Source organism: Notolepis coatsorum (genome assembly GCF_963971535.1).
Source record: "Notolepis coatsorum genome assembly, chromosome: 17".
Lineage (NCBI taxonomy): Eukaryota > Metazoa > Chordata > Actinopteri > Aulopiformes > Paralepididae > Notolepis > Notolepis coatsorum.
Genome location: NC_140181.1, coordinates 40,370,871 through 40,397,491, shown reverse-complemented (window position 1 = coordinate 40,397,491; position 26,621 = coordinate 40,370,871). Strand labels below are relative to the sequence as shown.

At 44.4% G+C, this 26,621-nt stretch overlaps 2 protein-coding genes across 3 annotated transcripts in view; one reads left to right on the top strand and one right to left on the bottom strand.

Moving 5' to 3' along the window:
- ccdc30 (coiled-coil domain containing 30) overlaps positions 1 to 20,819 on the top strand; it is a 90,373-nt gene extending 69,554 nt beyond the window's left edge. Inside the window, exons 25-27 of the mRNA XM_084332985.1 lie at positions 7,296 to 7,413; positions 18,107 to 18,177; positions 18,615 to 20,819. Coding sequence (XP_084189111.1) covers positions 7,296 to 7,413; positions 18,107 to 18,177; positions 18,615 to 18,873 — 448 coding nt within the window. The 3' untranslated portion in view covers positions 18,874 to 20,819. The remainder of the gene's footprint in view (positions 1 to 7,295; positions 7,414 to 18,106; positions 18,178 to 18,614) is intronic.
- A 147-nt stretch (positions 20,820 to 20,966) lies between these two features.
- znf362b (zinc finger protein 362b) overlaps positions 20,967 to 26,621 on the bottom strand; it is a 28,444-nt gene continuing 22,789 nt past the window's right edge. For both annotated transcript variants that reach the window (XM_084332762.1, XM_084332763.1), the window contains exon 9: positions 20,967 to 23,633. In XM_084332762.1, coding sequence (XP_084188888.1) covers positions 23,517 to 23,633 — 117 coding nt within the window. In that variant the 3' untranslated portion in view covers positions 20,967 to 23,516. The remainder of the gene's footprint in view (positions 23,634 to 26,621) is intronic.

Below are 26,621 nucleotides of genomic sequence, written 5' to 3'. Positions count from 1 at the left end.
ATTCCTATGAGTCAATTCACTGCAGTAAGTACATTGCAACAATGACTAAGTACAATACTTGTTATACTGTCATTACACAAATAGCTACACAGGAACAGAGAATGTAAAGTGTGACTGTCTGGGTGGGTGGGATGTTCGAGTGGGGACAGATGTTATTGGATTAGATGTTATCTTATCACACACCACACTACTAACCCATTTTGGTTGGGGGCGTGACTCTGGGAGTTTTGGCTGGTGAAAATGCTGAGTGGCTAGTGACTTTGGAAAACCACTAGCCACAGTGGCTAGTGAGCCGAAAAGTTAATGTCAAGCCCTGGTGGGAGGACAGAATTCCACCGAACGATTGCCTCACAACCAACAAATAAACACAACGCAGAGACTTCACGGAAGAGCAGATGAAGGCTGATAAAGGCTGAATCACGATATCTAACACTGTGCACCACCGACCAATGGGAGCGGATCTCCCTGCAGGGTCCAGTATCTAGGACAAACGGTTCAAAAGATAACAAAAAGTGGGTGGGACTTAAGCAGTGGTGCAGTCGCGGTCACACCCGGTTACACGCCGTGTTACCAGATCACTGAGGCAGAAGTACGCGCGATCGCGCACGGATGTGTACTCGCGTGTACGCGCACACAAAAATGCGCTGTATCCATTCGTTGTGACTAGTACCCGGCCACCGTTTTACATAACAAAAAGCGCAGGTAGACTAAGTGTCTCGGTGTTGGCTATCTGAATGCATCTCCCCCTTCATTCTGTGTGACACAGGCAGTGGAGGTGAATACTAATGTGGCTCGGAATTCGTGATGGGGGTCTACCTGCTTATGATATTGAATCAAGCGTCTGTGCTGCGCGCCAGCTTTCCACGCGCACATTCACACAAATAGAGAGCAAGAAGAGCTTGTATGATAGAAAGATTGCACTTGCGTATATGCGCTTGTGTGTGTGTGCGTGTGTGTGTGCGTGCGTGTGTGTGTGTATAAATCAGTTATGTGCGCATGCACGTACCCGCGCGTGCGCGTGGCGTGGCGTGTTACCAGTTCCCATATTAGGACTGCACCACTGGACTTAAGCATAAGGAGCGAGGCAAATATTGACCAATGAAGGAGGATATCCCAACTGAGTCCAACGGCGCCACCCACAAGTCTCTACGACAAACGGTTCATGAGATATGAAAGGGGGTGTGTGGGGTCTGGCTTCAGAATAGGGACATGGTTAATAAACTTTTTGACCCCATTTTATTTTGGAATTTTTTTGGCGACCCCATACTTAACTCATTGACCGCCACCCTGTTTTCCCATCTCTACTCAATGGTGCCAGCGTTATTGACCATTTTAGCGATGTTTGCGGACCCATCATGTGTTCTGTATTATAGCTATGGAGACAATAGTATGGCTCATTTGACAGGCATTGTTCATAGTTCAACACTGACTAACCAGTTCATTTCCACATACTGTAGTTTGTGCGCTATTCCATGCTAAACATCGCCCCTTTCCAAAATAATCCAGTCTTTTTACATAGATTGCGAGATATGGCGCGTTATATGTATTATGCCCAAATCGTTCGGGTTGCTCGCCTGAAACTCCAAATACTTCCAAATCAAAGGTATATACCATATACATATGTGTCTTCACAAAATCATCAAGGGAGGGGGGGGGGTCGTTTTAACTCGAAACTGCGATCGTTACCAAAAGCATGTTTTAGGTCCAGTAAAATACGACACTGTGATCGGTACAGAAGCATGTTTTAGGTAAAAAAAAATACCAGCAGGTTACCTAAGATAGACCTTACCTCAGTCAGAAGGTACTCTAAAATGAATAAATCCCAGTCGTCCCATTGCAATCACAATTACTTGTGTATATTGGGCATGGCTACCATACGGGAAAGAATAGGTCTGAGGCATAAAATCTCCTCCCGATTGCTATGTCCTGATCCACTCCGAGGCGGAAGCAGCGGGAGTTAACTCAGCACTGGAAGACAACTGATATCCCCAGTTCAAAGAGAGTTAATGTAACGCATAATTTCAATGTGGAATTAAGGAATATCAAAATAAAAGCACACGTTGTTGAACTTGATCATGCATATTTATTAGACATTTTTATTACAGCACTATGTTATCAATACACATTTATAAAACGAGGCATATTTAGCCAAAAAATTTTGCCAGAACATTATTATTATACTTTTTTTTTTGCCATTGCACTGTCACCTACCCACGACCCCACTTTGTTTCGCGACCCGTAGTTTGAGAACCGCTGATCTAGACCAATGCATGTAGAAGTCTACTGAGTTGATTGACACCTCCCATAAGTCTCTATGACAAGCGCTTCTTGAGATATAAAAGGGGTGTGGCCTGCACATGGGGGCATGGCTTAAGAAAGAGGTGTGGTTCTTTCTTTCCTTTATTTAGCCAGATAAACCATTTAGAACAGGTTTCTTATTTGCAATGTCGATCTGGTCCAAGAGGCCCCAACAGAAATACAAAAAAAAGAATAATAATAATAAAATCGTTCAAGATGTGAAAAAGGGGGCGGTCAGGTGGCGTAGCGGAGATTGCGTTCGTCACCAACTCCGGAGATGCTGGGTTCACGTGTTCGAATCCAGCTCCCGGTGTTGTCACCAGCTTGGCTGGCCGTTCACACTAATACAATTGGCAGTATTAGAGGGTGGGAAAGCTGGCGGATGGGTCCTGGGCGTTGTGGACAGCGACCCCTACAGTTCGGTCAGGGCGCCTGCTCAGCGAGGGTAGGATCTGGAGAGAGGTAGTGCGGCCTCCCACACGTTACACTCTCCCAGTGAGAATCTGCGCGGCCAGGCTGGCTGCCGGCAGGCTGCACATGCGTCGGAGGAAAGCATGCGACAGTCTCCGGCCTCTCGGACCAACAGTAGGGGAAAGTATGCAACAACCAGGAAGGGTGGGATGGGAGAAAAATCGGAAAAAGGAGGGGGAAAAAGATAATAAAAAAAAAGGATGTGAAAAAGGAATATACTTAATCCATTGGTATTTCGTCCCTATACACGCTACAATAAAAAATTCAAATGCATATGATCGGTATATTATGTTCCATCATGCATGCATGAAAGGGGGGGGGGGGTCGTTTCTGATTAATTGATTGTCAATAACGGCATTCGTTAGTACAACAGCATACGCTGATCAGGGCGATGGCTATGAAAACAATGCACAACCAAGCTGAAATGTACGTTAAATTGCTCTTGAGATGAGATTCCAAAAAGAATATTCCAATTATTTGATTGCCATCTGGTAGGTCGTATGTCCATTTGGCCCACGCCATAACCCCCCACAGCATCATTTCGGGACGCTTTTGGCATCCCGAAAGCGATTCTATGCAATCGGGTATACCTCGGCCGCATACCACCAGGCGGCAGTATTGGACCTTTGCGATCTCAGACACATTGCCACACAGTACCACAGCCTTGCTGGGTGATTTATGAATGGAAATAGCGAATAAAAGAAATAACGATCCAATAACGTATATATACGTTATTTCTTTTATTCGCTATTTCGTGGTTGGCGTTATTCGATATATATATGGCGTATATATACGTGGTTGGTGTTATTCGATTGGCGGAAAAACACGTATATATGCGTGAACGGCGCTGAATGGGTTAAGAATCATACACATAACCAAGTAATAATAATAATAATAATAATAAACTTTATTTGTATAGCACCTTTCATACAGAAACTGCAGCTCAAAGTGCTTCACAACAGAAAAAAGACAGGCATAAAATGAGCACATAAAGGGCAGACATATAAAATCACAGTTTTTCACATTAGGATCAAACATCCCAACAGGCCACCGTGTTTAGTTTCAAGTTTCAAGTTCAAGTTTCTTTAATAGTTGTCATACAGAAGTACAGAATACTTTTGTACAAAATGCTTCTTACTGTTGCGCTCCAGAGACTGTGCAAGACAAGATAAGTATGAAATAAAAACATAGTAAAATTAGAAGTAAAAAAAAAGAGGTCACAGTGTTCAGTTTAGACATATGTACAATGTTCGATGCAGAATAGACGTAGTTACCATACAATATACAATACTGTGCAGTGTACTAATATACAATACTATATAGTGCAAGGCAGAAATGGAGAAATGGGACGAGGTGCAATTTAGGTACAATTCACAGTAGGTGTACGAGTTGTAGTGCAAATCCTTTATCAATAAATATAAAGTGTAAGTGTGTTTGTGTGATCTAAAGTGTGGAGAGTGGGTGCTGCAGTGTGTTGTTTGTTTGAGTGAGTGTGTGCGTGTGGGTGTGTGTGCTGTGTGCATTTGATGGTTGTTGCATAGTGATTATTGTTCGTTTAGCGATTATTGTTCGTTTAGCAGCCTGATGGCCTGGGGATAGAAGCTTCTTCTGAGTCTTTCTGTGCTCGCCTTAAGACTCCGGTATCTGACCGCAGCAGTTCAAAGAGGCAGTTGTTCGGGTGGCTCGAGTCCTTAATAATTATCTTAGCCTTCCCCTTGCACCGCTTGTTGTAAATGTTCTGGAGGGTGGGAAGCCCCCCTCCAATTGTGCGTTCGGCTGAACGTGTCACTCTTTGTAGTCTGCTACGGTCTTGTGCAGTGCTATTCCCAAACCAGTTTATGGTTTGATTCAGTTTTAAATAGACAATAATAAAAAGAGTAAGATAAAATAGACAGAGTAAAATAGTGCAATAGTGCAGTGCAATAAAATTGTAGAATAGAATAGATAAAAAAAAATATATATTTTACAGTGCAATAAAAAGAAATCTGGATTACTGTTCAACAGTTCAAAGTCGTCTTTACCTTCTCTGTTTGGTATCCACAGTTTAAAACTTGACAGTTATCCCTCCTGTTTTATACCCACTTTGACCCTTTGAACCTCCCACCCAGGGCAAACCTCCCTCTCAGGGCGCAGTTCCCTCTCTCAGGGTGCAGTTCTAGGCCTGGGTCCTACACAGTTTTAAAGCCTGACAGTCTCTTGTTTGATACCCACACAGTTTAATACCTGACAGTTTTGAACCTGTAATAAAAAGCAATAGACAGAGTAAAATAATACAGTGCAATAATAGAATAGTAGAATAGATAGTAAAATTATGCAATAGAATGGACAGAGTAAAATAGTGCTACAGTACAATCAACAGCGGAGTGTATTAAATGGCTATGGTGAAGAGGTAAGTTTGTTTAAGCTTATTTTGAAAACATTAAGAGATCTAGCTTCCCTAATGTCCATAGGTAGTGTGTTCCATAACTTTGGTGCATAGTTTGCAAAGGCTGCATCCCTGATTTTCCTTAGACTGTGGCTTGGAACCTTCAATAGATCAGTAGTAGATGATCGCAATGTTCTAGGAGGCACATAGTTGACTAGAGAATTTGCAATGTAGCTTGGTCCTGTTCCATTTAGTGCTTTGCATATAAGGAGGAGGACCTTGAAATCAATTCTAAATGTTACCGGAAGCCAGTGTAGGTTAGCTAATACTGGACTGATGTGGTCTCTCCTCTTGGTTCTAGTTAGTAGCCTAGCTGCCGAGTTTTGAATGAGTTGGAGTCGTTATTCTGTGTTTTGTTTTGGGAGGCCAGTGCATTACAGTAGTCAAGTCGGCTTGAGATAAAGGCATGGATCAGTTTTTCAGCGTCTTTTTGATTTAGCTATGTTTCTAAGGTGGAAAAATTATGTTTTTGTCACCTTGTTGATGGGTGATTTAAAGCTTAGGTCTGAGTCTATTATAACACCAAGACTTGTAACTTCGGGTTTGATCCAAGGAGTAAGTTGCCCCATATTGCTCTGTAACATTTCTCTTTTTATTATAGGACCGACTAGTAGGATTTCAGTTTTGCCCTCATCTAATTTTAGGAAGTTGTTCGTCATCCATTTGTTTATTGCTAAGAGACAGGCGGAAATGGAGTTTATAGCTGTGATTATTTGGTTCAGCGGAGATGTACAATTGTGTGTCATCTGCGTAACTATGGAAACATACATTGGGCCTCATTCAACAATACTCTCTTATTATTTTTCTTATATTCTTGCTTACCTGTCTGTTAAGAGAACAATAAGAAAAGCCACTGCCACATTCATCAAGCCGTTCTTAACGTTGAAATTGGTTCTTACCCAGGTCGGTTGAATGATGAATCCCACTCATTCTTAAATTCAAATGCGCGTTCGCGCTAAAAGCATTTGCATACAGACACGCCCGCCATCTCCTTATAAGGCGAATGAGTAAAACAGCAGAGTTTCGGCATCTGATCGCTGGTCCTGATCCATTCAACAGGAATCGATTTGCGACTAATCTCAAAATGACACACACACACATCTCGCGACTCAGTGCATGTGTGTGTGTGTTCCTGTGGGTCGCTCATCCCATGTGTGTGTGTTAATCTGATGACAAATAAAGACTTATACTTATACTTATACCGCGTAATAAATCGTTCCAGCAAAGTAGGCTTTGTCAATACTGAACGACTTGACGACGCTTGTCAAGAACCAATCGCGCAGTAGGTTGGGAAATACTGGATCTGTCACCTGTCATCTCTCTCTGAAAGGTCCCTGTGGCTAAAACCCCGAATGCGCTCAGAACTTGTACGAGCAGAGAAGAGAGGAGAGGAGATATATGCATTCTATGCGTACACCTGGGCAGCCAGCATCTAACTGTTCTAACAGCAATATATAATCCATTTCAGAAGAAGAACGCACGCATATAATTATTATTATTATTGAAAAGTTCTGGGTTTATAAAGTCATATTTGGGGGCAATTGACCAATGATTTGCTTTCAACCCATGAACTCCTTCCTCTCTCACCTTTTTATCTATATTTTTTTATTGTATCTAATAAAACTGTATTGTTTGTTTTGTAAAGTGAGCATTAGGAAAAGCGCTATATAAATCTGATGTATTATTAGGAATGGTAGGCGAGTATGTAGTCGACAATTGTGGCCTTTGTAGCGATAAAAAAATTTTTATGGAATAACTGAAATCACAGATTTCAGCTAGAGTGGAGGGTCAGTTCGTGTGTATGTGGAGCGTGACAAATGAAACAAATGCCCATAAGTTGAGATAGAAATGTCGAATTCCATTCATTTTATTTTATGAGCGAGGGCACAGGCAAAATTGAGGCCACTGTCGCGATTTACAAAACATGATGCAAAAATTATGTTGCCTAATTTTACTGTGGAAGTCAATGGAGAAATCTGACAGGGAAAAAGTTACTGACATCACATATTGGGCTGCAACATCATTTCGATGTATTAATTTTTTTTTACTTGAAGGGGAAAACACCAGAAATCTGAAGTAATATTCTTTACGTGTGTTCCAGGGTCAACTTCTTAGAGGTGGAGAACAGGCAACTACAGGAAAGAACCCTGAAGCTGTCCAATCAAGTCGGCTCCCTGGAGCGTGCCCTGAGGAACGTCCAGTCCTTCTACAGCCTAGAGGTAGTGGCATGCCCCACCCCCCTTTATAAAAAGATAAATAATAATTGTTACAAAGGATCAGATTAAACCGAATATATATATTTATTGATTGATATATATTGCATAGTATTTGTATATCGTTTGATATCCCTTGTATATTCCTTGTACATATACACGGAATATCCCTTTAGCCCAGGGGTCGGCAATTAGGTTTGCCCACGGGCCAAATTTTCCCCAAGCCATTGTGTGGCGGGCCAATGATAATGAAAAATGTTTAACTCTGTCAAAATAAACGACATATACATGTTTGCACTGTCTTTTTTCTATTATAAAGTGCCTCTCACACAGTGCATAACACATGAACAGATCAGTCATTTGATTTTAATGCAGGTGCTTGCATTATAAATCGAATGTATTATTATTAGTATAACACATGAACAGATCAGTAAGGGTGCATTTGATTTGAAGCACCGACGGCGGGTGTATTATACATCGAATGTATTATTATTATTATTATTATTATTATTATTATTATTATTATTATTATTATTATTATTATTATTATTATTATTATTATTATAACACATCAACAGATCAGTAGGGTGCATTTGATTTGAAGCACCACAGCGGGTGTATTATACATCGAATGTACAACTCACCATAATGCAGGCAGACCTGGGCTTATTATTGTTTCTGCTTCCTCCTCAATCCATGCTAATGTTTGAAATATGTCAAATGTCCACTCGCGTTGAATGCCCACCCATGTCCACCCAACTTGATCACAGTTGCTTGCTTCATTGAACCCATTCTGCAATCGGTTAATAAAGTTTTCAATCAATCAATCAATCAGCCTCGTGTTGCCATGTGAACACGCAAGAGACACGTTTTGCGATAAACCCGTATTTTAAATATGACTCCTCGTTTTGTTTGTGTCTTGGAAGTCGTAGTTTCCTCTTCTGGCGCCTGAGTTGGTATTTCCTCTTTGCAAGAAGCTACCTAAAGATGTTTAATTGCATTACTGTTTAATGCCAAATTGTATTTTTCATTTAATTCAAATACCTATAGCGCGGCGCCGTCATTTCAGGAGCTTCTTCAAGCACTCTTTTTCTTTAAAGTTAATTGCATTGTTTTTCCATTGTTTTTTATTGCATTACTGTTCACATGCATGTGTGGTGCCGTCAGTCATGACTCGAGTAAAGATAAAGCTTGAATGATTTACTGAACTGGTGTTTTTATTTCATGGACTTGCGTGTTTCCCATTTCAGCACCAGCGCTGTCCACCTCACTTTGAGCAAGCCTATAGCACAGTACATTGCACTCACCTGTTATTCACTCTCAACATGGATAAAACATAAAGTATGCATATAATAAAAAGAATATATATATATATAATATTAATATAATATAATATAAATATAATAATAATAAAAAAAAAGATTAAAATAAAATAAATATCATATTCTCAAAATAAACTGACGGGCCAGAAATTATTGCTGGCGGGCCAATTTCGGCCCGCGGGCCGCCTATTGCCGATCCCTGCTTTAGCCTATTACAGACCATAATATTTCATTCTCCTATTGGACAGCGGTCCACAGGCGCCGGGGCCGTGCCTCCAGAGTCAGGTTCAAAGCCACCGTCAAGACATGTCTGTACATGCCCGGCCTTGCCCAGGGATACGAGACATAAATGAGGTTGGCACTAGATTGTTCGCCGTGCATATAAATATGGCGCAGGTGAATACAGAAGTAGAGTTACCCAATAAGTTGAAGCTTCACCCACGATACTCCGTGCGGTGAAGTATGGCCTGTTTGGCCCCAAATAGAGCATTGAGACCGCGTGCGAATTAATAACTGAATTGTCAGAGTTTGGCGCTATACCGTCGAGTGCGACATATTTCTATTAAGTCAGTAATAGTCTATTTGTGTATAGTGTATCGTGCGGCTAAAGTTCTACAGTGACCAGCATCACCAACGCTTCCTCGTACCAGCTAGAGTGCTTATCCAGGCTGGGCTGCTTTCATGGCGCTTTCACCCGAGGAGACCTAGACGAGAACCGTGTGGACATGTACACTGGATTAATCTACCCGACGACTACATAGCCCTTTGCGGCTGGATTATATTTGTTTTGGTCCTGTGATTTATGGAGCGGAGAATCGCAGACGCCTACACGTGTTGGATTTACCCTGTGAGGAGACCAGTCGAGTCTGCGCCTCAGAGAGCCTGAGGCCGGCTAGCTTTCTTCACTGTGGAGCTACAGTCTACGGAGAACAGCTGTATTCGTCTGTGGATCAAGAGACTATTGCACCGTCTCCTGTACTTGGAGTCTCCTTAGTCATCGTTGACCAGACTCTCTACTACCGACAGATCCTCTACCCCTGCTGGCTTACAACCGGGGGGACCCTTCCAGTATCTCCCGCTATATATTACTAGTGTACCATAGATATAATTCCCTAAGATTCAGGTTGTATAATTACCTCCTGCGTAACCAGAGAATGGACATTCATTATTGATTTGCCTACGCACATTCCTTTGCCTTATAAGCGCATCCAAAGTAAAATACAGAGAAGTATATTATGTACCTTTTGCTGCAATAAATACTTGATTACACCTTTGTGTGGAACCGATTCATTGTGGGAAGTGTTCATCATATTTATATATCATGTACTGTATGGCCAGTAATTAAAGTACATAAAGCGGTAGTGGTTTAATGATACCATACTTATCAATACAGTCAGGGAATTGTACCCCTCAGTTACAATTGGTCATTCGAGCCGGAGGGTAACTAGCGTAATATTAATATAGTGGTATTAATATTGACATGGCCTATGATGAACACTCCACAAAACGGTTCTCCTAAAGTAGATCGCCCGCAGCGTAGACGGCAGACACCTCAGTACTTAGAGGATTACGTTGCCAATATACTACCTAGCTTTCTACAGACGGTAAACGCGGAAAAAGTAGTTAGTAAAATTATGTCCGACCCTATCGACCAGGCTACCCCGCCAATAGAGGCCCTAGTGGGTTCTAACGTAACTGACCAAGCTCACGGTAGGGACCAGGAGGGACCCGACATGACTTTACCCCCCGCCAAGACCGAACAAGTAGTCCCCGGAGAGCTCCAGGATAAAGACAGCCCTCCAGGGATGGAACTCTACCCGCTACAAGAAGAGGAGAGCACCCCGGAGATGGATCTCCAGGACTCGCCACAGGAGAACAGATCTCCAACGAGTACTGCCAGGAGCGGATCACCTCAACCAGTGTCTTCCCCCAGCGAGGCGGACAAGATGCTGGCACAGGCATTCCTCGCCAGCCTAGCAGCCTCAACAGAGCGCGATCGACTCCAAGCACAGACGCTTAGTGAGCGCGAACATTCTTCCATGGAAAGAGAACGCCTTCAAGCGCAGCAACGGAGCGACGAAGATCGTATACGTCTAGAGATTAGACGCCTTCAGACGGAAGAGAATATGGTAAGGGACCGGGCCGAAGCCCAGCACGCCGCCGCCGAAGCCCAGCGCGCCGCTGCCGGTGCCCAAAGAGAAGCAGAGCGCGACCTCGCTCTCACCAAGCGCGAAGCCGAGCGCGACCGATTACAAGCGCAGATAATGGAGCAGCTGATCACCAGGGCAACACCCCCTCCCTCCGCACGGGGTTCCAGGGCCTCGTCAAGACAAGGGTCAAGGGCACCCTCCCCTACCCGATCAAGCGACCCTGAGCCCGACCACCAGAGAGAGCCTATACCCCCCTCCGAACCCCTTCCCCGACCGGTCCAAGTGAGACCCAGCTACAAGGAAGAAACGGTCTACACCGCGGAGAGGCTAAATAGACGACTACAGGATCTAGAGGACCTGCCAGAGGAAGAAGAAGAGGGAGAGGAGGAGAGTCAAGCCCGACAGCAGCACAGTACTCCACAGGACCAGGAGGTCCAGTACAGCCCAGGCTCTACCCCCGCGGCTCTGCGCTACAGACCCCCGACTCAATTCACGGGTGAGCTTGACGCACGACCAGCCCCGAGGAACAGCACCTGGATACGCGGGCCATGGTACCCAGCAGGTACCAGCCCACCAAGAGGCGTAAGAGGAGACTCGCCTAGGAGGCCTCTCTTCCAACGCTCACCGATGTGCCAGCCATCCATGGCATCATACATTGGCACACCGACGTTTCCGGACTTCACCCACGAGAACAGAGCACAGTACACGGAGCTACGAATGTGCTTAGAGACAATGATGTCCGATGTAGCTGATGAACCGTACAAGTATGCTATCCTACTGAAGCACCTCAAGGTGCCCCGAGCGCACAATATAGCGCTGGCCTATGCCACCTCTACTACCCCATACACAGCGGCTCTAGCAGCACTCGACCAAAGATATGGACGCATATGGGACTACGTAATACAAGAGATAAGGCATATTGACCGCCTACCCCCAGCCACAGACAATCGCTCACTAGATGACCTGTCTATCAAGGTACAATCCCTGGTAGGGATGCTGGGAGCGCAAAGAGAAAAGGGTATGCACGAACTGTACGCAAACTCTAATGTCGAGAGGATTTTAGAGAAGCTTCCGCCCGCCCGACAAGAGCGCTTCAGGCGGCAAAGAGACCACCGTGATCCTAACGGTCCCGAGCCATCCCTCCTAGACCTAGCCGACTTCCTGGCGAGAGAAGTCAACAGCCTACGGTTGGATACGTTCATGCGGAGCACCCCAAGCTCCAGAGAGGGACCTAGGAGAGCAAATGATGGCCGAAGATTGGACCGTCATGCACCAATCAGAATCAGTACCGAGCAGCAAGAACCACAGTACCCCCTCGATGAAAGAGAAGTGGAAGATGGTGTGCCCGTACTGCGAAAAGGAACACTGGTTGTCACAATGTGACACGTTCAAGAAGATGACCGCCGACGAGGTGAGTCAATGGATAAAGTCCAACCGACGCTGTTACCGATGTGCGCGCAGTCACATGGCAGCCGATTGCCGCTTAAAGAAGAGGTGTAGTCGGTGTGACGGAGCCCACCTAGATGTCCTACACGACAGTAACAGAAGAAAGCCTGCACCCTCAAGCAGCACAAAGGCAAGTGTTATGTACATTGACCCCGCCAGCAGCGGGGGCGCCCGGGTGCTCTTAAAGGTGGTCCGCGTAACACTGAGTTACCAAGATAAGGTCATGGACACTTACGCCGTCCTTGACGACGGGTCAGAGAAGACCCTCCTCCTCGCGTCCGCTGCGGCCCAGCTGGGGCTGCGGGGGAGCGAAAACCAGATGACGATTCGGACAATAAGAAGAGATCTAAAGACGATAAAGGGCGAGAATGTCTCCTTCACTATCGCAGCAAGCGGGCAGCCAGAGAGACGGTATAGGATTACTAATGTTTTCACCAGCCAAGAAATAGGCCTGTCGCAGTACACCTACCCCATCGCCAAGCTGATGGATAAATATGTGCACCTGCGTCAACTACCTATACCGCTCATAGACGGTGCCACCCCGACCCTGCTGATAGGCTCCGACCATGCAGACCTCATCGTCCCGATTGACCGGGTCCACACAGGGCCCAGAGGCTGTCCTGCAGCAGTCGAGACCCGCCTAGGATGGACACTACAAGGCCCCCTCGCTAAGTCTCTTAACCGAACAGCAGCCACTAACTGCCTCCACTCCAGAGTGATAGAAGAAGACACCACCCTCCTACAGCATGTCGAGAGGCTATGGACACTAGAGACAATGCCCTTTAAGAACGAAAAGAAAGACATTCGTTCCAAGGAAGACATTTACGCTATAGCCCTCCTCGAGCAGGGGAAAAAGAGAGTCAAAGTCAACGGAGTGATGAGATACGCAACTCCACTCCTGAGGCGAGAGGGTATGCCTACCTTCCACGCCCCAAAAGAAGCGACGGAGCGGTATCTATTGAACACAGAGCGGCGCCTAGCCAGAGACCCCGCTCAAGAGACGGTGTACCGCGCTGAGATTAACAAGCTAATCACAGCGGGACACATAAAGAAAATTGACATTAAAGAGGCCGATCAGACGACCGAATCATGGTACGTGCCGCACCACAAAGTCCACCACAACGGCAAGGATCGTATTGTGTTCAACTGCAGCTACCAGATCGGATCACAAAATCTGAATAAAGAGCTCTTGCCCGGCCCAACACTCGGCCCCTCTCTACTAGGCGTGTTACTACGTTTCCGCCAAGACAAGGTGGCCATCAGCGGCGACATCAAAGGGATGTTCCTGCAGGTGAGACTAGTGGAGGAGGACAAGCCCCTGCTGCGGTTCCTATGAAGAGAGAGGATCGGGGATGAGCAACCAGCCATCTATCAATGGGAAGTCCTCCCTTTCGGAACCACATGCAGCCCATGCTGTGCTACGTTTGCACTGCAAAAACACGTCGCAGAGGACCCAGCAGCTGATGAAGAGGTCCGACAAAGTGTAGGAAATAGTTTCTACGTGGACAACTGTCTGCAAAGCGTCTCGACGCCAGAAGAAGCCGAGGCCCTTCTACTCAAGCTCCGCGCCTCCCTGATCAAAGGCGGCTTTGATCTCAGGCAGTGGGCCAGCAGCGACCCGCAAGTATTGCGCAGCCTCTCCCCCGAGGACAAGGCAGCAAGCAGCGAGACCTGGATGGCGACCATCCCAGGAGAAGCCCAAGAAATGACATTAGGACTAGTCTGGCGCTTCAAAACAGACTCGCTCCATTATAAACACACACCCCTGACCAAGGAGCAGGGAAGGTCGACTGCACTACCGACCACCAGACGGAGTGTATACAGAACACTCGCCAGACAATATGACCCGTTGGGATGTATTCTACCTTACACCACCAGGGCAAAGATGATTGTAAGAGCGTTATGGGACAAGGACCAGGGCTGGGACGACCCCATACCCGAACACCTTGCATCCACATGGAGAGAGTGGGAGACGGAACTCAGCTCACTCCCAGGTGTCAACATACGCCGCAGCTACTTCCCACCCACAGTGAGGCCGGAGACGTGCCAGATGGACCTGCACGTCTTCAGCGACGCCTCCGAAGTAGCCTACGGTTCGGTGGCCTACTTGCGTGCCCGAGAGGAGGGAGGAGAAATACATACTGCTTTCATCCTGGCTCGCTCAAGAATAGCCCCACGAAAGCAACAATCTATCCCGCGTCTAGAGCTCTGCGCAGCCCTAGCAGGAGCGCAACTCGCCACGTTAATCCAACGTGAACTCACCATTCCGGTGCAAAGAACAATCTTGTAGTCAGACTCCACGACAGTACTCACATGGATCCGGTCTGATTCGTGCAGATACAAGGTCTTCGTGGGAGTCAGAGTCACAGAGATTCAAGATTTAACAGAAGTAGCAAGCTGGAGGTATGTGGACACAAAACACAACCCAGCTGACGTCATCACCCGGGGAATGTCCCTGGATGACCTCACCCGTCACAACCTATACAGTGACGGGCCAGAGTTCCTCAAGCTCCCGGAAGAAGAGTGGCCTACACCCACCCCACGGGAAGCGAGTAAAGAGGAGGCCGAAAACAAGAAATCTATGTTCTGTGGATTGAACACACTCGTCTCCACAGACCCCGACATAGACGATTGCCTCACCCTAGAGAGTGCGCAGCTAAAGACATTCCTGTGGCACCACCCAGAGGTTCAGCTCACTACTGACATTACAGCAGCTGACTACGAAGAAGCAGAACTTCTTCTACTACAACGAGCCCAGAGAGACTCGTTCCCCGATGAGCTAGACTGTCTACAGGGAGCAAAGCCCGTCCCATCAGACAGCAGACTGCTCCACCTAGCCCCCGAGAGCGACGCCCATGGTCTCATCAGAGTGGGTGGTCGTCTGCGGAGAGCTCCAGACTTACCGGATGACGTCAAGTACCCGATAGTCTTAAACAGCCGACACAAGGTCACAGAGCTGATCATAAAGAAATACGACGAGGATGTGCATCACGCCGGGGCAGAGAGAGTCTTCGCGGAGATCAGACGTCGTTATTGGATACTGCAAGGGAGAGAAGCAGTGCGGCGCTTCCAGCGAACCTGTCTAGACTGTCGTAAGTGGCGAGGGCAGCCCAGTATACCCCGGATGGCTGACCTACCTCCCTGTCGCCTCCGACTCGGCGACAAGCCTTTTCACTCCACCGGTATGGACTGTTTCGGCCCGCTGTATATAAAGAAAGGAAGAGGAACCGAGAAGCGGTGGGGTATTGTATTCAAATGCATGACCACCCGAGCGATGCATATAGAACTCCTTCCAACCATGAGCACAGACTCATTCCTTATGGCCTTCCGAAGATTCACATCGCGGAAAGGCAAACCGTCTATATTATTGTCTGATCACGGGACAAACTTCAAAGGCGGAGAAAGAGAGCTGAGAGAGAGCTTCCAAGCTATGGGCCCAGAACTTAAGACCCACCTCGCTCCATCCCAGATTGACTTCCAGTTTAATCCCCCGAACGCACCTCACTTCGGTGGAACTTGGGAACGAGAAGTACGTTCAATAAAGACAGCCCTGTACGCCGTGCTTGGGGCCCAGACCGTGGCGGAAGAAGTCCTAATGACAGTCCTCACGGAGATCGAGGGAGTATTGAACTCAAAGCCCCTCGGTTACGTCTCAAGTGATGTAGCAGATGTCGACCCAGTCACCCCCAACACACTCTTGATGGTGCGGCTGGACCCCGCGCTACCACAGACAATGTACAGGCCTGAAGAAGCGAACGGCCGAAGAATGTGGAGGTACAGTCAAGTATTGGCTGACAAGTTTTGGAACAGCTTCCTACTCCACTATCTACCGTCTCTACAGACCCGCCAGAAATGGGTGAAAGAGAGAGACAATTTGACAGAAGGAACAGTCGTCATGATTATCGACCAGTCACTACCCCGAGCTGTGTGGCCGGCTGGCCGCGTAAGCAAAGTGATCACCGGTGCCGACGGAAAGGTCCGAGCAGCCGAAGTGCTCGTCCAAGGACGGATCTACACCCGTGGCGAGGCTAATAGAACTGCCAAGGCTCCCCGATACTATCGATGACGACCATGACCCCATGACTTTGTGAACTGCCCGACCCCCTCACAACAGACATTGAGTAGTGGACAGTGCGGTTAATCTGTCTCTGCTTAGCTAATTAGGTGGGACTAATTAGGAGGCGGCTGTTACAAAGGATCAGATTAAACCGAATATATATATTTATTGATTGATATATATTGCATAGTATTTGTATATCGTTTGATATCCCTTGTATATTCCTTGTACATATACACGGAATATCCCTTTAGCCTATTACAGACCATAATATTTCATTCTCCTATTGGACAGCGGTCCACAGGCGCCGGGGCCGTGCCTCCAGAGTCGGGTTCAAAGCCACCGTCAAGACATGTCTGTACATGCCCGGCCTTGCCCAGGGATACGAGACAGAAATGAGGTTGGCACTAGATTGTTCGCCGTGCATATAAATATGGCGCAGGTGAATACAGAAGTAGAGTTACCCAATAAGTTGAAGCCTCACCCACGATACTCCGTGCGGTGAAGTATGGCCTGTTTGGCCCCAAATAGAGCATTGAGACCGCGTGCGAATTAATAACTGAATTGTCAGAGTTTGGCGCTATACCGTCGAGTGCGACATATTTCTATTAAGTCAGTAATAGTCTATTTGTGTATAGTGTATCGTGCGGCTAAAGTTCTACAGTGACCAGCATCACCAACGCTTCCTCGTACCAGCTAGAGTGCTTATCCAGGCTGGGCTGCTTTCATGGCGCTTTCACCCGAGGAGACCTAGACGAGAACCGTGTGGACATGTACACTGGATTAATCTACCCGACGACTACATAGCCCTTTGCGGCTGGATTATATTTGTTTTGGTCCTGTGATTTATGGAGCGGAGAATCGCCGACGCCTACACGTGTTGGATTTACCCTGTGAGGAGACCAGTCGAGTCTGCGCCTCAGAGAGCCTGAGGCCGGCTAGCTTTCTTCACTGTGGAGCTACAGTCTACGGAGAACAGCTGTATTCGTCTGTGGATCAAGAGACTATTGCACCGTCTCCTGTACTTGGAGTCTCCTTAGTCATCGTTGACCAGACTCTCTACTACCGACAGATCCTCTACCCCTGCTGGCTTACAACCGGGGGGACCCTTCCAGTATCTCCCGCTATATATTACTAGTGTACCATAGATATAATTCCCTAAGATTCAGGTTGTATAATTACCTCCTGCGTAACCAGAGAATGGACATTCATTATTGATTTGCCTACGCACATTCCTTTGCCTTATAAGCGCATCCAAAGTAAAATACAGAGAAGTATATTATGTACCTTTTGCTGCAATAAATACTTGATTACACCTTTGTGTGGAACCGATTCATTGTGGGAAGTGTTCATCATATTTATATATCATGTACTGTATGGCCAGTAATTAAAGTACATAAAGCGGTAGTGGTTTAATGATACCATACTTATCAATACAGTCAGGGAATTGTACCCCTCAGTTACAATAATAATAAACTCAATTCACCTTATCAAACAATATATGCTCATCGTTCTCACTACTTACTAGTAAATAGCAATTATTTTGTATATATTTCATTTGAATACTGTGTAAACGAGTTTTATTTTATATTAATTGTGGAAGGAGTGTATGCCCCCCAACCCACCAAGACAAATTTAATTTGGATTTATACCTTTAAGTTTAGTAGGAGAAAAGTTTTTTCGATGTTTGTTGTTAATAAAAAGGGGCTTGTTGGTTTTCCCAGCAGGATGTGAAGAAAATGTTTCCGTCTGAAAGTGTCCCCGGGGACAGCATCCTGCATACGTCTACCCTGAGGTAGGAGGACGGCTTGGATTTCTAAAAGGGTCTCATTTCTTTTGTCTGAAATGATTCCCTAGTAGTTGATATAGACCTTGTGTGTTGTTAAACTGCCTCCACACAATTTTGACTCCTTTGTCAAACCCTTAATGTCATTCTTAGTAGGCATAGTATTTTTTATCGTAGAACATTGAGTGGAATGGACTGCATGGTAGTGAGTGCCATGCACACCGTTTCAGATACTTTTATCATAATATATGGACTAATTATATGATGACTGACCTGTACTTTATTGTTTTGGGCTAAGCAGTGAGCTTATTCATTTTATATGTGCTTTATAAGTTTTGTAGCAATGTGGCAGTCTTCCAGCAGTGGGCGGGCCAGGCCACTGCTGAATTGCCTTTTGTCTGCCGTTACTCACCGATTGCTGCATGTCTTCTCTTGTCTGCCACCAGCCTGACGTCAGGTGTGTGTGACCCGCTTGGCTTCCTGGACGCCATCTGTCGGGTGAAGGTGGGCCAGCGTGCGGGGGAGTGCACTCGGGTGAAGGTGGGCCAGCATGCGGGGGAGTGCACTCAGGCTTCTTTCTCCAATCCCCAGTCTCAGCTCTCAGAGCTGGGTTACCTGAACCTCACCTCTCCTGTAGTTTCCTTAGACACTAAAGACCCAGAGGAGAGCCCCAGTGTGGGGAGTGACAAGGTAGGACAGGGCTAGGTGATGGTGTGTATGTGTGTGTGTGTGTGTGTGTGGCAGGGCTCGAGTTTGCCACAGGATGACAGCTGCGACTTCCACTGAAACGTTTTTTTTAATGTCCAGCTAGCATCAAGCGTGAGGTCCAATCTCGAACCATATACTGGGCCACTCCAGTGTGGACACTCCACACTTGAATGTTTGGAAGTGGTAATTTGTTGCCATTGGATTTAGCTTAAATGAGATTTGAGACATTCCAAAACCACACGTGACTCTTGCCAGACAACATAAACTTGTGCTCTCTGAGTGGTGTTACTAGGTTACACAGTGCTAAGTGGCTGTCCAACGCTGACTTGGTAAGAAGGGACCACTGAGTTGGACCACTCAGCCATTTGGCAAATAGTTTCAGATAGTCGAGTTTCACATCTGGCAACAAGAAGCCCCAGATCACGTTAAAGTGGCTAAGTTGTGAAGTGGTGTCTGGGACACAAGACCCAGATGAAAGAAAGTTAACAAGTACATGATGATGGAATTAGCCCTTGTTCAAAAGGGGATTTTCACTGCAACAACACTGTTGTTGTGTTTTATATCTAGACGTAGATGATAGTGGAATATAGGATGCTGCCACTCCCTGGTCTGGCTTGTAGCTGCTGCCTTCTCTGTGAACACTAAGGGACGCCAAAGGCATTAGAGTGAACACATTATGGGATTTGCTGAAAAGCCTGAGTTTCAATATAATATTTTCTAGGACCTTTGTAGTGGGAGCTTGATAGGAAACACAAGTTGTGTTGTGGTACAATCTTTTGTGAATGCACTGATCTGTGTTCTTGCCTGGGATTTGTCCAGATATCACAGTTTAAAGAACAAAGCAAGTGAGAACTCTGAGAAACTTCTGATCTAATGGCACATGATGAGGACACAAATCTTAATGTATCTAATGTCAAATAGACATTTAAATAGATAATTGAATGATAAATAGACTGATATAAAATGAGCACTTAAACTTAATTTTGGCCCACTTAAATCCAAAATTGGCAATTCAATTGTTTTCTGTGAAAAGATTATATGTTTATGCTTTTGTTGGCAAATTACATTTTAAATTATATCAAGTTGTTAGAACTTCAGGTTTACGTTGACAAATTATGTTGATACCAAGTGGTACAAGTGATGTAATATTACAGGTCCACATTATGTATTGTAATACGACTGGACTATGGGTTTGATATTCTGTAGCTTAGGGGGCTTTGCTTCACCTTATCACTTCCCAGCTACAGCCACATCTAAATATAGTGTGAAACCTCTTGTTTGTGGCTTAGCTAGATCAGGATGTCAGGTAATACAGAGGAAAGCCCAGGTAAGGAACTCTTTAGCTCAGGATGTTGGGTAATACAGAGGAAAGCCCAGGTAAGGAACTCTTTAGATCAGGATGTCAGGTAATACAGAGGAAAGCCCAGGAAAGGAACTTTTCTAGTAAGTCAATCATAGTATTCTCGTGTTTTTTTGCCATACAATATGGCCCAATGCCACAGCTCATTGGCCACAGTTGTGATTTAATGACAATCACCTGCTATATCATTAGAGTCACCTGCGGTTTGTGACCAAGATGTCTGAGATAGAATACTATGAATGTATAGTTCCAAAGCATGTCATGGGCCCTAACACACTGCTTATGTTTTTTGCAGTAAGAATTGTATCCTAGTGGAAGTCAGAACAGAGAATATCAGAAGAGATTTTTTTTTTTTCACTAAGAACTGACAAATTTTTTTATCCAGTGGTACACTGTGGAAACGATTGGCCATTTTGTCTTCTACGTGCCTGAAACTAAGTATTTCAACTTTGTCTTGCTGCTATACTGAGAGAATACCATCCAACAATAGCCTGTATTTGTGTACACATAAAATTGAAATGTCGTCATGAAAAATGACCCTTGATTCTTGATGTACTCTGTAAATACGTGTTTTGTAAACAGTTATTTTCATAAATAAAAGGTCACAATCAAAATGTTCTGTTTTTTTCTTTGTCAGGTTCATTTATCAAATTCTCTGAAAGCTGAAATACCTATAGGTCTACATAATGAAAACAAGTCAAATACTGACACTCAATGGTAAGTTTATAACAGTCTGTTTATTAAACAAGGTAAAGATACAAATTGTTTTTTTTCTTTAAACATTGATATTCTTAGTTTTACTTCTCAGTCTTGGCTGTGCATATTTAGTTGTCTAGAAACATCATATGAAACCACAATGCAAGACAGGGAAAAGTGTAATAAATCTACGCAATAACTTTTTTTTTTATAGAGAACATGGGTTAAACAGTTATCATACAGGTTACAGCTGGGATGCTCCATGCGGAAGGAAAAAAAAGTTTTACAAGACTGAATACTGCAGAACACAATACAGAGTATGGAAATAGAATGGTTGTCAAATGATTAAACAGTTAAGGCTTATACGTAAATAACAAAACAAAAACAAAAAAATAACTAATATTAATAACATATGGGTCGGCTAAAATCATTACAGTAAGGTTCATACATAAACATACCTTTACAAAACCCAAATAGAAAGTTGATGAAAAATTAAAATAGGTACTACTGTACTATAAATGAGTAACATGTCACAGTACAGCAATGTACATTTCCCCATAGTAAAGTCGAAGAGGCAGGGTCTGTTGTTGGCATATAATGTCTGTTTTCAGGCCAGTGGCTTGAGTACTAGGTTTCTTTTTTCTGACTTTTTTTTCTTTTTGAAAACAATACTATATACTGTATATGTATTTTACATTATTCTCACTTCCATCTCAAATACGTGTCTAGCCTTAGCACCTTTCATGAGTACCCTGGACAATACAGGGTCACCTGCTAGTACCGTCCCAAGTAACCAGAGGCTAAAGTTACAGTAAAAATACAAAAAACAATACTGTGTACAATGAAAAGAATAATAATACAAAAGAAACACTTATCGAAGCAGAAGCATCTCCTCCACATTAACTCGTCATATAGGCCCATGGAATATGACTCATACTGCAATTAATTTCAAATGGGTAAAGCTAGCTAATAGGTTTTATATGGAGTAAAACGAAAACAAAAAAACCTATATATTGGGTCGGAATAGTTATACGAGAACGACTAAAAGGAATGGGGACCATGTAGACACAACCACACACATTATTACGTTCAATTAACATTCACTTCTGCTGGCCCGACAAAGTGAGGACCGTTTAGACTCGATCATTACATTCTGTTCTTATGTAATGTCATCCTTTTGAGCTCCTCTGATTGGTTAGAAGGGGCGAGCCTGGCTGTGAAACTTTAGAATGGAATATATCTGCACTGCTGGCTACAGTACACTGAGTCAGTGTACAGTATGTTTAAGATATGTACTGGAGCAAAATTCTAACACATTTTAAATCTTACCTACTGTAGCTTTAACATTTAAAATGTTTGGTCCAATGATTTACCTTTTCACTTGATTTAAGAATTATCTTCAATTTGAGTTATTTCAGAAATTGTAGCGTGATGCAAAGTTTGAGTTGAAGTCGACTCATGTACGAGGACGTATTTAATGCAATGCAATCCTTTTCTAATACACGGACATAAAATAAACATTATGCTTTATAATACAGTGTGAAAGCTTAAAACATTACAATACATTTAAAAAAAAATAAAAACCAGAATAAGGTTCATATGGCACTAGTTACCTGGGCGTGAGATTAACAGCTTAAAAGATAAATGCTGAATGTCATCTGACGATAATGCCTTTTTGCATCGGACAAGATTGAAACATTATCATAAAGACGCCTTAGAGGTGAATATAAAATGGGGTCATTATCCAACATTTGGGAAATAAAACATTTATTTATATCTTTACATTTAGCGTTGCTTTATTGTTCGTCTCAACGTAATTATTAATAACCTACTTTTAATACAATCATAACATTGAATTGTCATCCACAAAGCTCCGATTGCCTTTCTCCAAATCTAGTTTTTTTATGACCCTGTAAACGTATACTTATGCAAAAATCTACAAATAAAATAAAAAAAGTGAACAAAAACAAAACTTTAATTTCGACACAGTCTATACTCTTTAGCTGCCTCAACTACTGCCTCTCTGCATTTCCATCCAACAGGATTTAATTTGAGCCAAAACCACGAAAGGCCTAAAAGTGCTTTAAGATTATCTTTGGATGTCTCCAGAACACACCCACAAAACATGTTGTTTTTTCTTTCTTTCTCAATTCCTTTTAAGGGCAAATATCATCTGGCACATTTTGGAAACCCATTTCATGGAAGAAGTAGTAGAAAAAGAAGAAGAAGAAGGAAAAAGATCACTATTGAATTTCAGGGCTAATGCATCCAGCAGTTTACATGACGCCTACCAAAGTGCTTATTAAATCTGACGTAAGACATTCTTAGCTATTTGATCCTCTGGACATCATCTAGCTGTAATATTACATTCACACACAAAAGAAAAATGCGCTGTGCTCATTTCGACAGACCGCCCGTGTCAAAACAGGAACAAGGGGGGGGGGGTTCTGTATACCGTGTCTAGCACTGAATGCTTATGTCAGGTGTCATTTGCTAATGTAGGCCTAGATGGCCGCGTGTGCAGAGGGGCTCCTGAGCTCCAGCCTGGCTGTGTATCCAACCTGGTGCCGTGTGGCCGGGGACCTCAGATGAGGGAGATGCGTATGGGAATACTGGGCGACTCTGTCCTCTGAGGTGACTGGTGGCTCACCAGGTGCTCCACCACCGTGTGTTTGGACATGTGCTTCATAAGGTAGGTTTCCTGGAAAGAGAGCAAACGGAACACAACAAAATGGTTTCAAAGTTCTACAGGGTTTCTGGGAAAGCATATTATAGAACATGTTTGATCATTCCCATGTTTTTAAATGTTAAAGGAAAACTCCAACATTTTGGGAAATTAGCTTATTTGCCATCTACCCTGGAGTTAGACAAGAAGATACATACCTTCTTCTTCTCTGTGCATGCAGTAGGAGTAGGAAGACGTTGGGAACTAGGCTAATGGAGGAACCTACTTCCAGTGACTGACGCTAAGCTAGGCTAATGGTGCGTGTCTTCCTACTCCTACTGCATGCACAGAGAAGAAAAAGGTATGTATCTTCTTGTCTAACTCCAGGGTAGATGGCAAATAAGCTAATTTCCCAAAATGTTGGAGTTTTCCTTTAAGGAATTGCAAAAAAAATCTGGAATAGTGTGTGTTAAATATTTTGACAGTTTTAACCCCACCATCATTTCACAGATTGTGATATCTGTTATTGTGAAGAATTGTCTTTGGCAATTAGACTGAGTGACATGGCCTTGACGGTCATATTGCCTAGTCACTTTCAGAATAAATCATATTGAACATCATCAACCAGGATCTTCAAAGAAATTAAGAATTGATCTGGAAGGGGACCTTTCAGATGAGCAGTGGGAGGCAATATTAGACGTTGTTCAACCCTCATCGATATGCGCTAGCCATGCACTCATTCAATAAAAAAATTTACATTGCACAGACTACACAAATGCAAGATTGTCAGTTTTCTTTCCTGCCGTTAGTCCTGCCTGTAACTGATGTAAGCAGACCCCTGTTAGTCCTGTAACTGATGTAAGCAGACCCCTGTTAGTCCTGTAACTGATGTAAGCAGACCCCTGTTAGTCCTGTAACTGATGTAAGCAGACCCCTGTTAGTCCTGCCTGTAACGGATGTAAGCAGACCCCTGTTAGTCCTGTAACTGATGTAAGCAGACCCCTGTTAGTCCTGTAACTGATGTAAGCAGACCCCTGTTAGTCCTGTAACTGATGTAAGCAGACCCCTGTTAGTCCTGTAACTGATGTAAGCAGACCCCTGTTAGTCCTGCCTGTAACTGATGTAAGCAGACCCGTTAGTCCTGCCTGTAACTGATGTAAGCAGATCCCTGTTAGTCCTGCCTGTAACTGATGTAAGCAGACCCCTGTTAGTCCTGTAACTGATGTAAGCAGACCCCTGTTAGTCCTGTAACTGATGTAAGCAGACCCCTGTTAGTCCTGTAACTGATGTAAGCAGACCCCTGTTAGTCCTGTAACTGATGTAAGCAGACCCCTGTTAGTCCTGTAACTGATGTAAGCAGACCCCTGTTAGTCCTGCCTGTAGTCAAGTCAAGTCACAAGAGTTTTATTTGTCACAGCATACAAGTATACAATGAAATGTGGGGGGTCTTGTAACTGATGTAAGCAGACCCCTGTTAGTCCTGCCTGTAACTGATGTAAACAGACCCCTGTTAGTCCTGTAACTGATGTAAGCAGATCCCTGTTAGTCCTGCCTGTAACTGATGTAAGCAGACCCCCGTTAGTCCTGTAACTGATGTAAGCAGACCCCTGTTAGTCCTGTAACTGATGTAAGCAGACCCCTGTTAGTCCTGTAACTGATGTAAGCAGACCCCTGTTAGTCCTGTAACTGATGTAAGCAGACCCCTGTTAGTCCTGCCTGTAACTGATGTAAGCAGACCCCTGTTAGTCCTGCCTGTAACTGATGTAAGCAGACCCCTGTTAGTCCTGTAACTGATGTAAGCAGACCCCTGTTAGTCCTGTAACTGATGTAAGCAGATCCCTGTTAGTCCTGTAACTGATGTAAGCAGACCCCTGTTAGTCCTGTAACTGATGTAAGCAGACCCCTGTTAGTACTGCCTGTAACTGATGTAAGCAGACCCCTGTTAGTCCTGTAACTGATGTAAGCAGACCCCTGTTAGTACTGCCTGTAACTGATGTAAGCAGATCCCTGTTAGTCCTGCCTGTAACTGATGTAAGCAGACCCCTGTTAGTCCTGTAACTGATGTAAGCAGATCCCTGTTAGTCCTGTAACTGATGTAAGCAGACCCCTGTTAGTACTGCCTGTAACTGATGTAAGCAGACCCCTGTTAGTCCTGTAACTGATGTAAGCAGACCCCTGTTAGTACTGCCTGTAACTGATGTAAGCAGATCCCTGTTAGTCCTGCCTGTAACTGATGTAAGCAGACCCCTGTTAGTCCTGTAACTGATGTAAGCAGACCCCTGTTAGTACTGCCTGTAACTGATGTAAGCAGACCCCTGTTAGTCCTGTAACTGATGTAAGCAGACCCCTATTAGTCCTGTAACTGATGTGAGCAGACGGTCCTGTCCGGCTCTCTGGACACACATTTCTAATACATTCAAATAAATATTTGATAGAATCGTTGACCCGGATCCTATTACAGCTGTCTTTGGGCTTCTGCCTGGGAGTTTCTAACTGTAGTGGTCTTCTCCTCACACTCAGCTAGACATTATATTGGAATAATAAGTGGAAGCATGTCTCCCCACCTACACACAGCAGTTGGATTAAGTAAGATCTCTTGCCAAATTTGAGCAAACTTGAGACCCTTTATCACCCAGGCACATACCCTGATGTGATGTGGGCCTGAGCTGTAGCTACCTTCCCTTTTAAAATGTTGTTTCTTTTCTTATTTGTTTTTGCTTTGTTTGTTCATACTGTAGTGTTTAGTGTTTGTTAATTTGTTTTTTTTTGAACAAATGTTTTTTATTTTCCCTTTTTTAACATAAAACTAGACAAACAATACATTTATAGTAGAAATCTATGATAAATCACAGGACAATGACCGACATAATTTTTGTTAATTTGTGATTTATTTCATGCTTTCTTTTTTATTATCCTAGGGATGTGGCGGAGGTCGGTGTCCTGGGATTGAGGGCGGGGTCTTGGGTGGGGAAGGTGGTTGAGCTGGGGCAGTGGGGAGGGGGGTGTTTATATTTCATTTTCTAT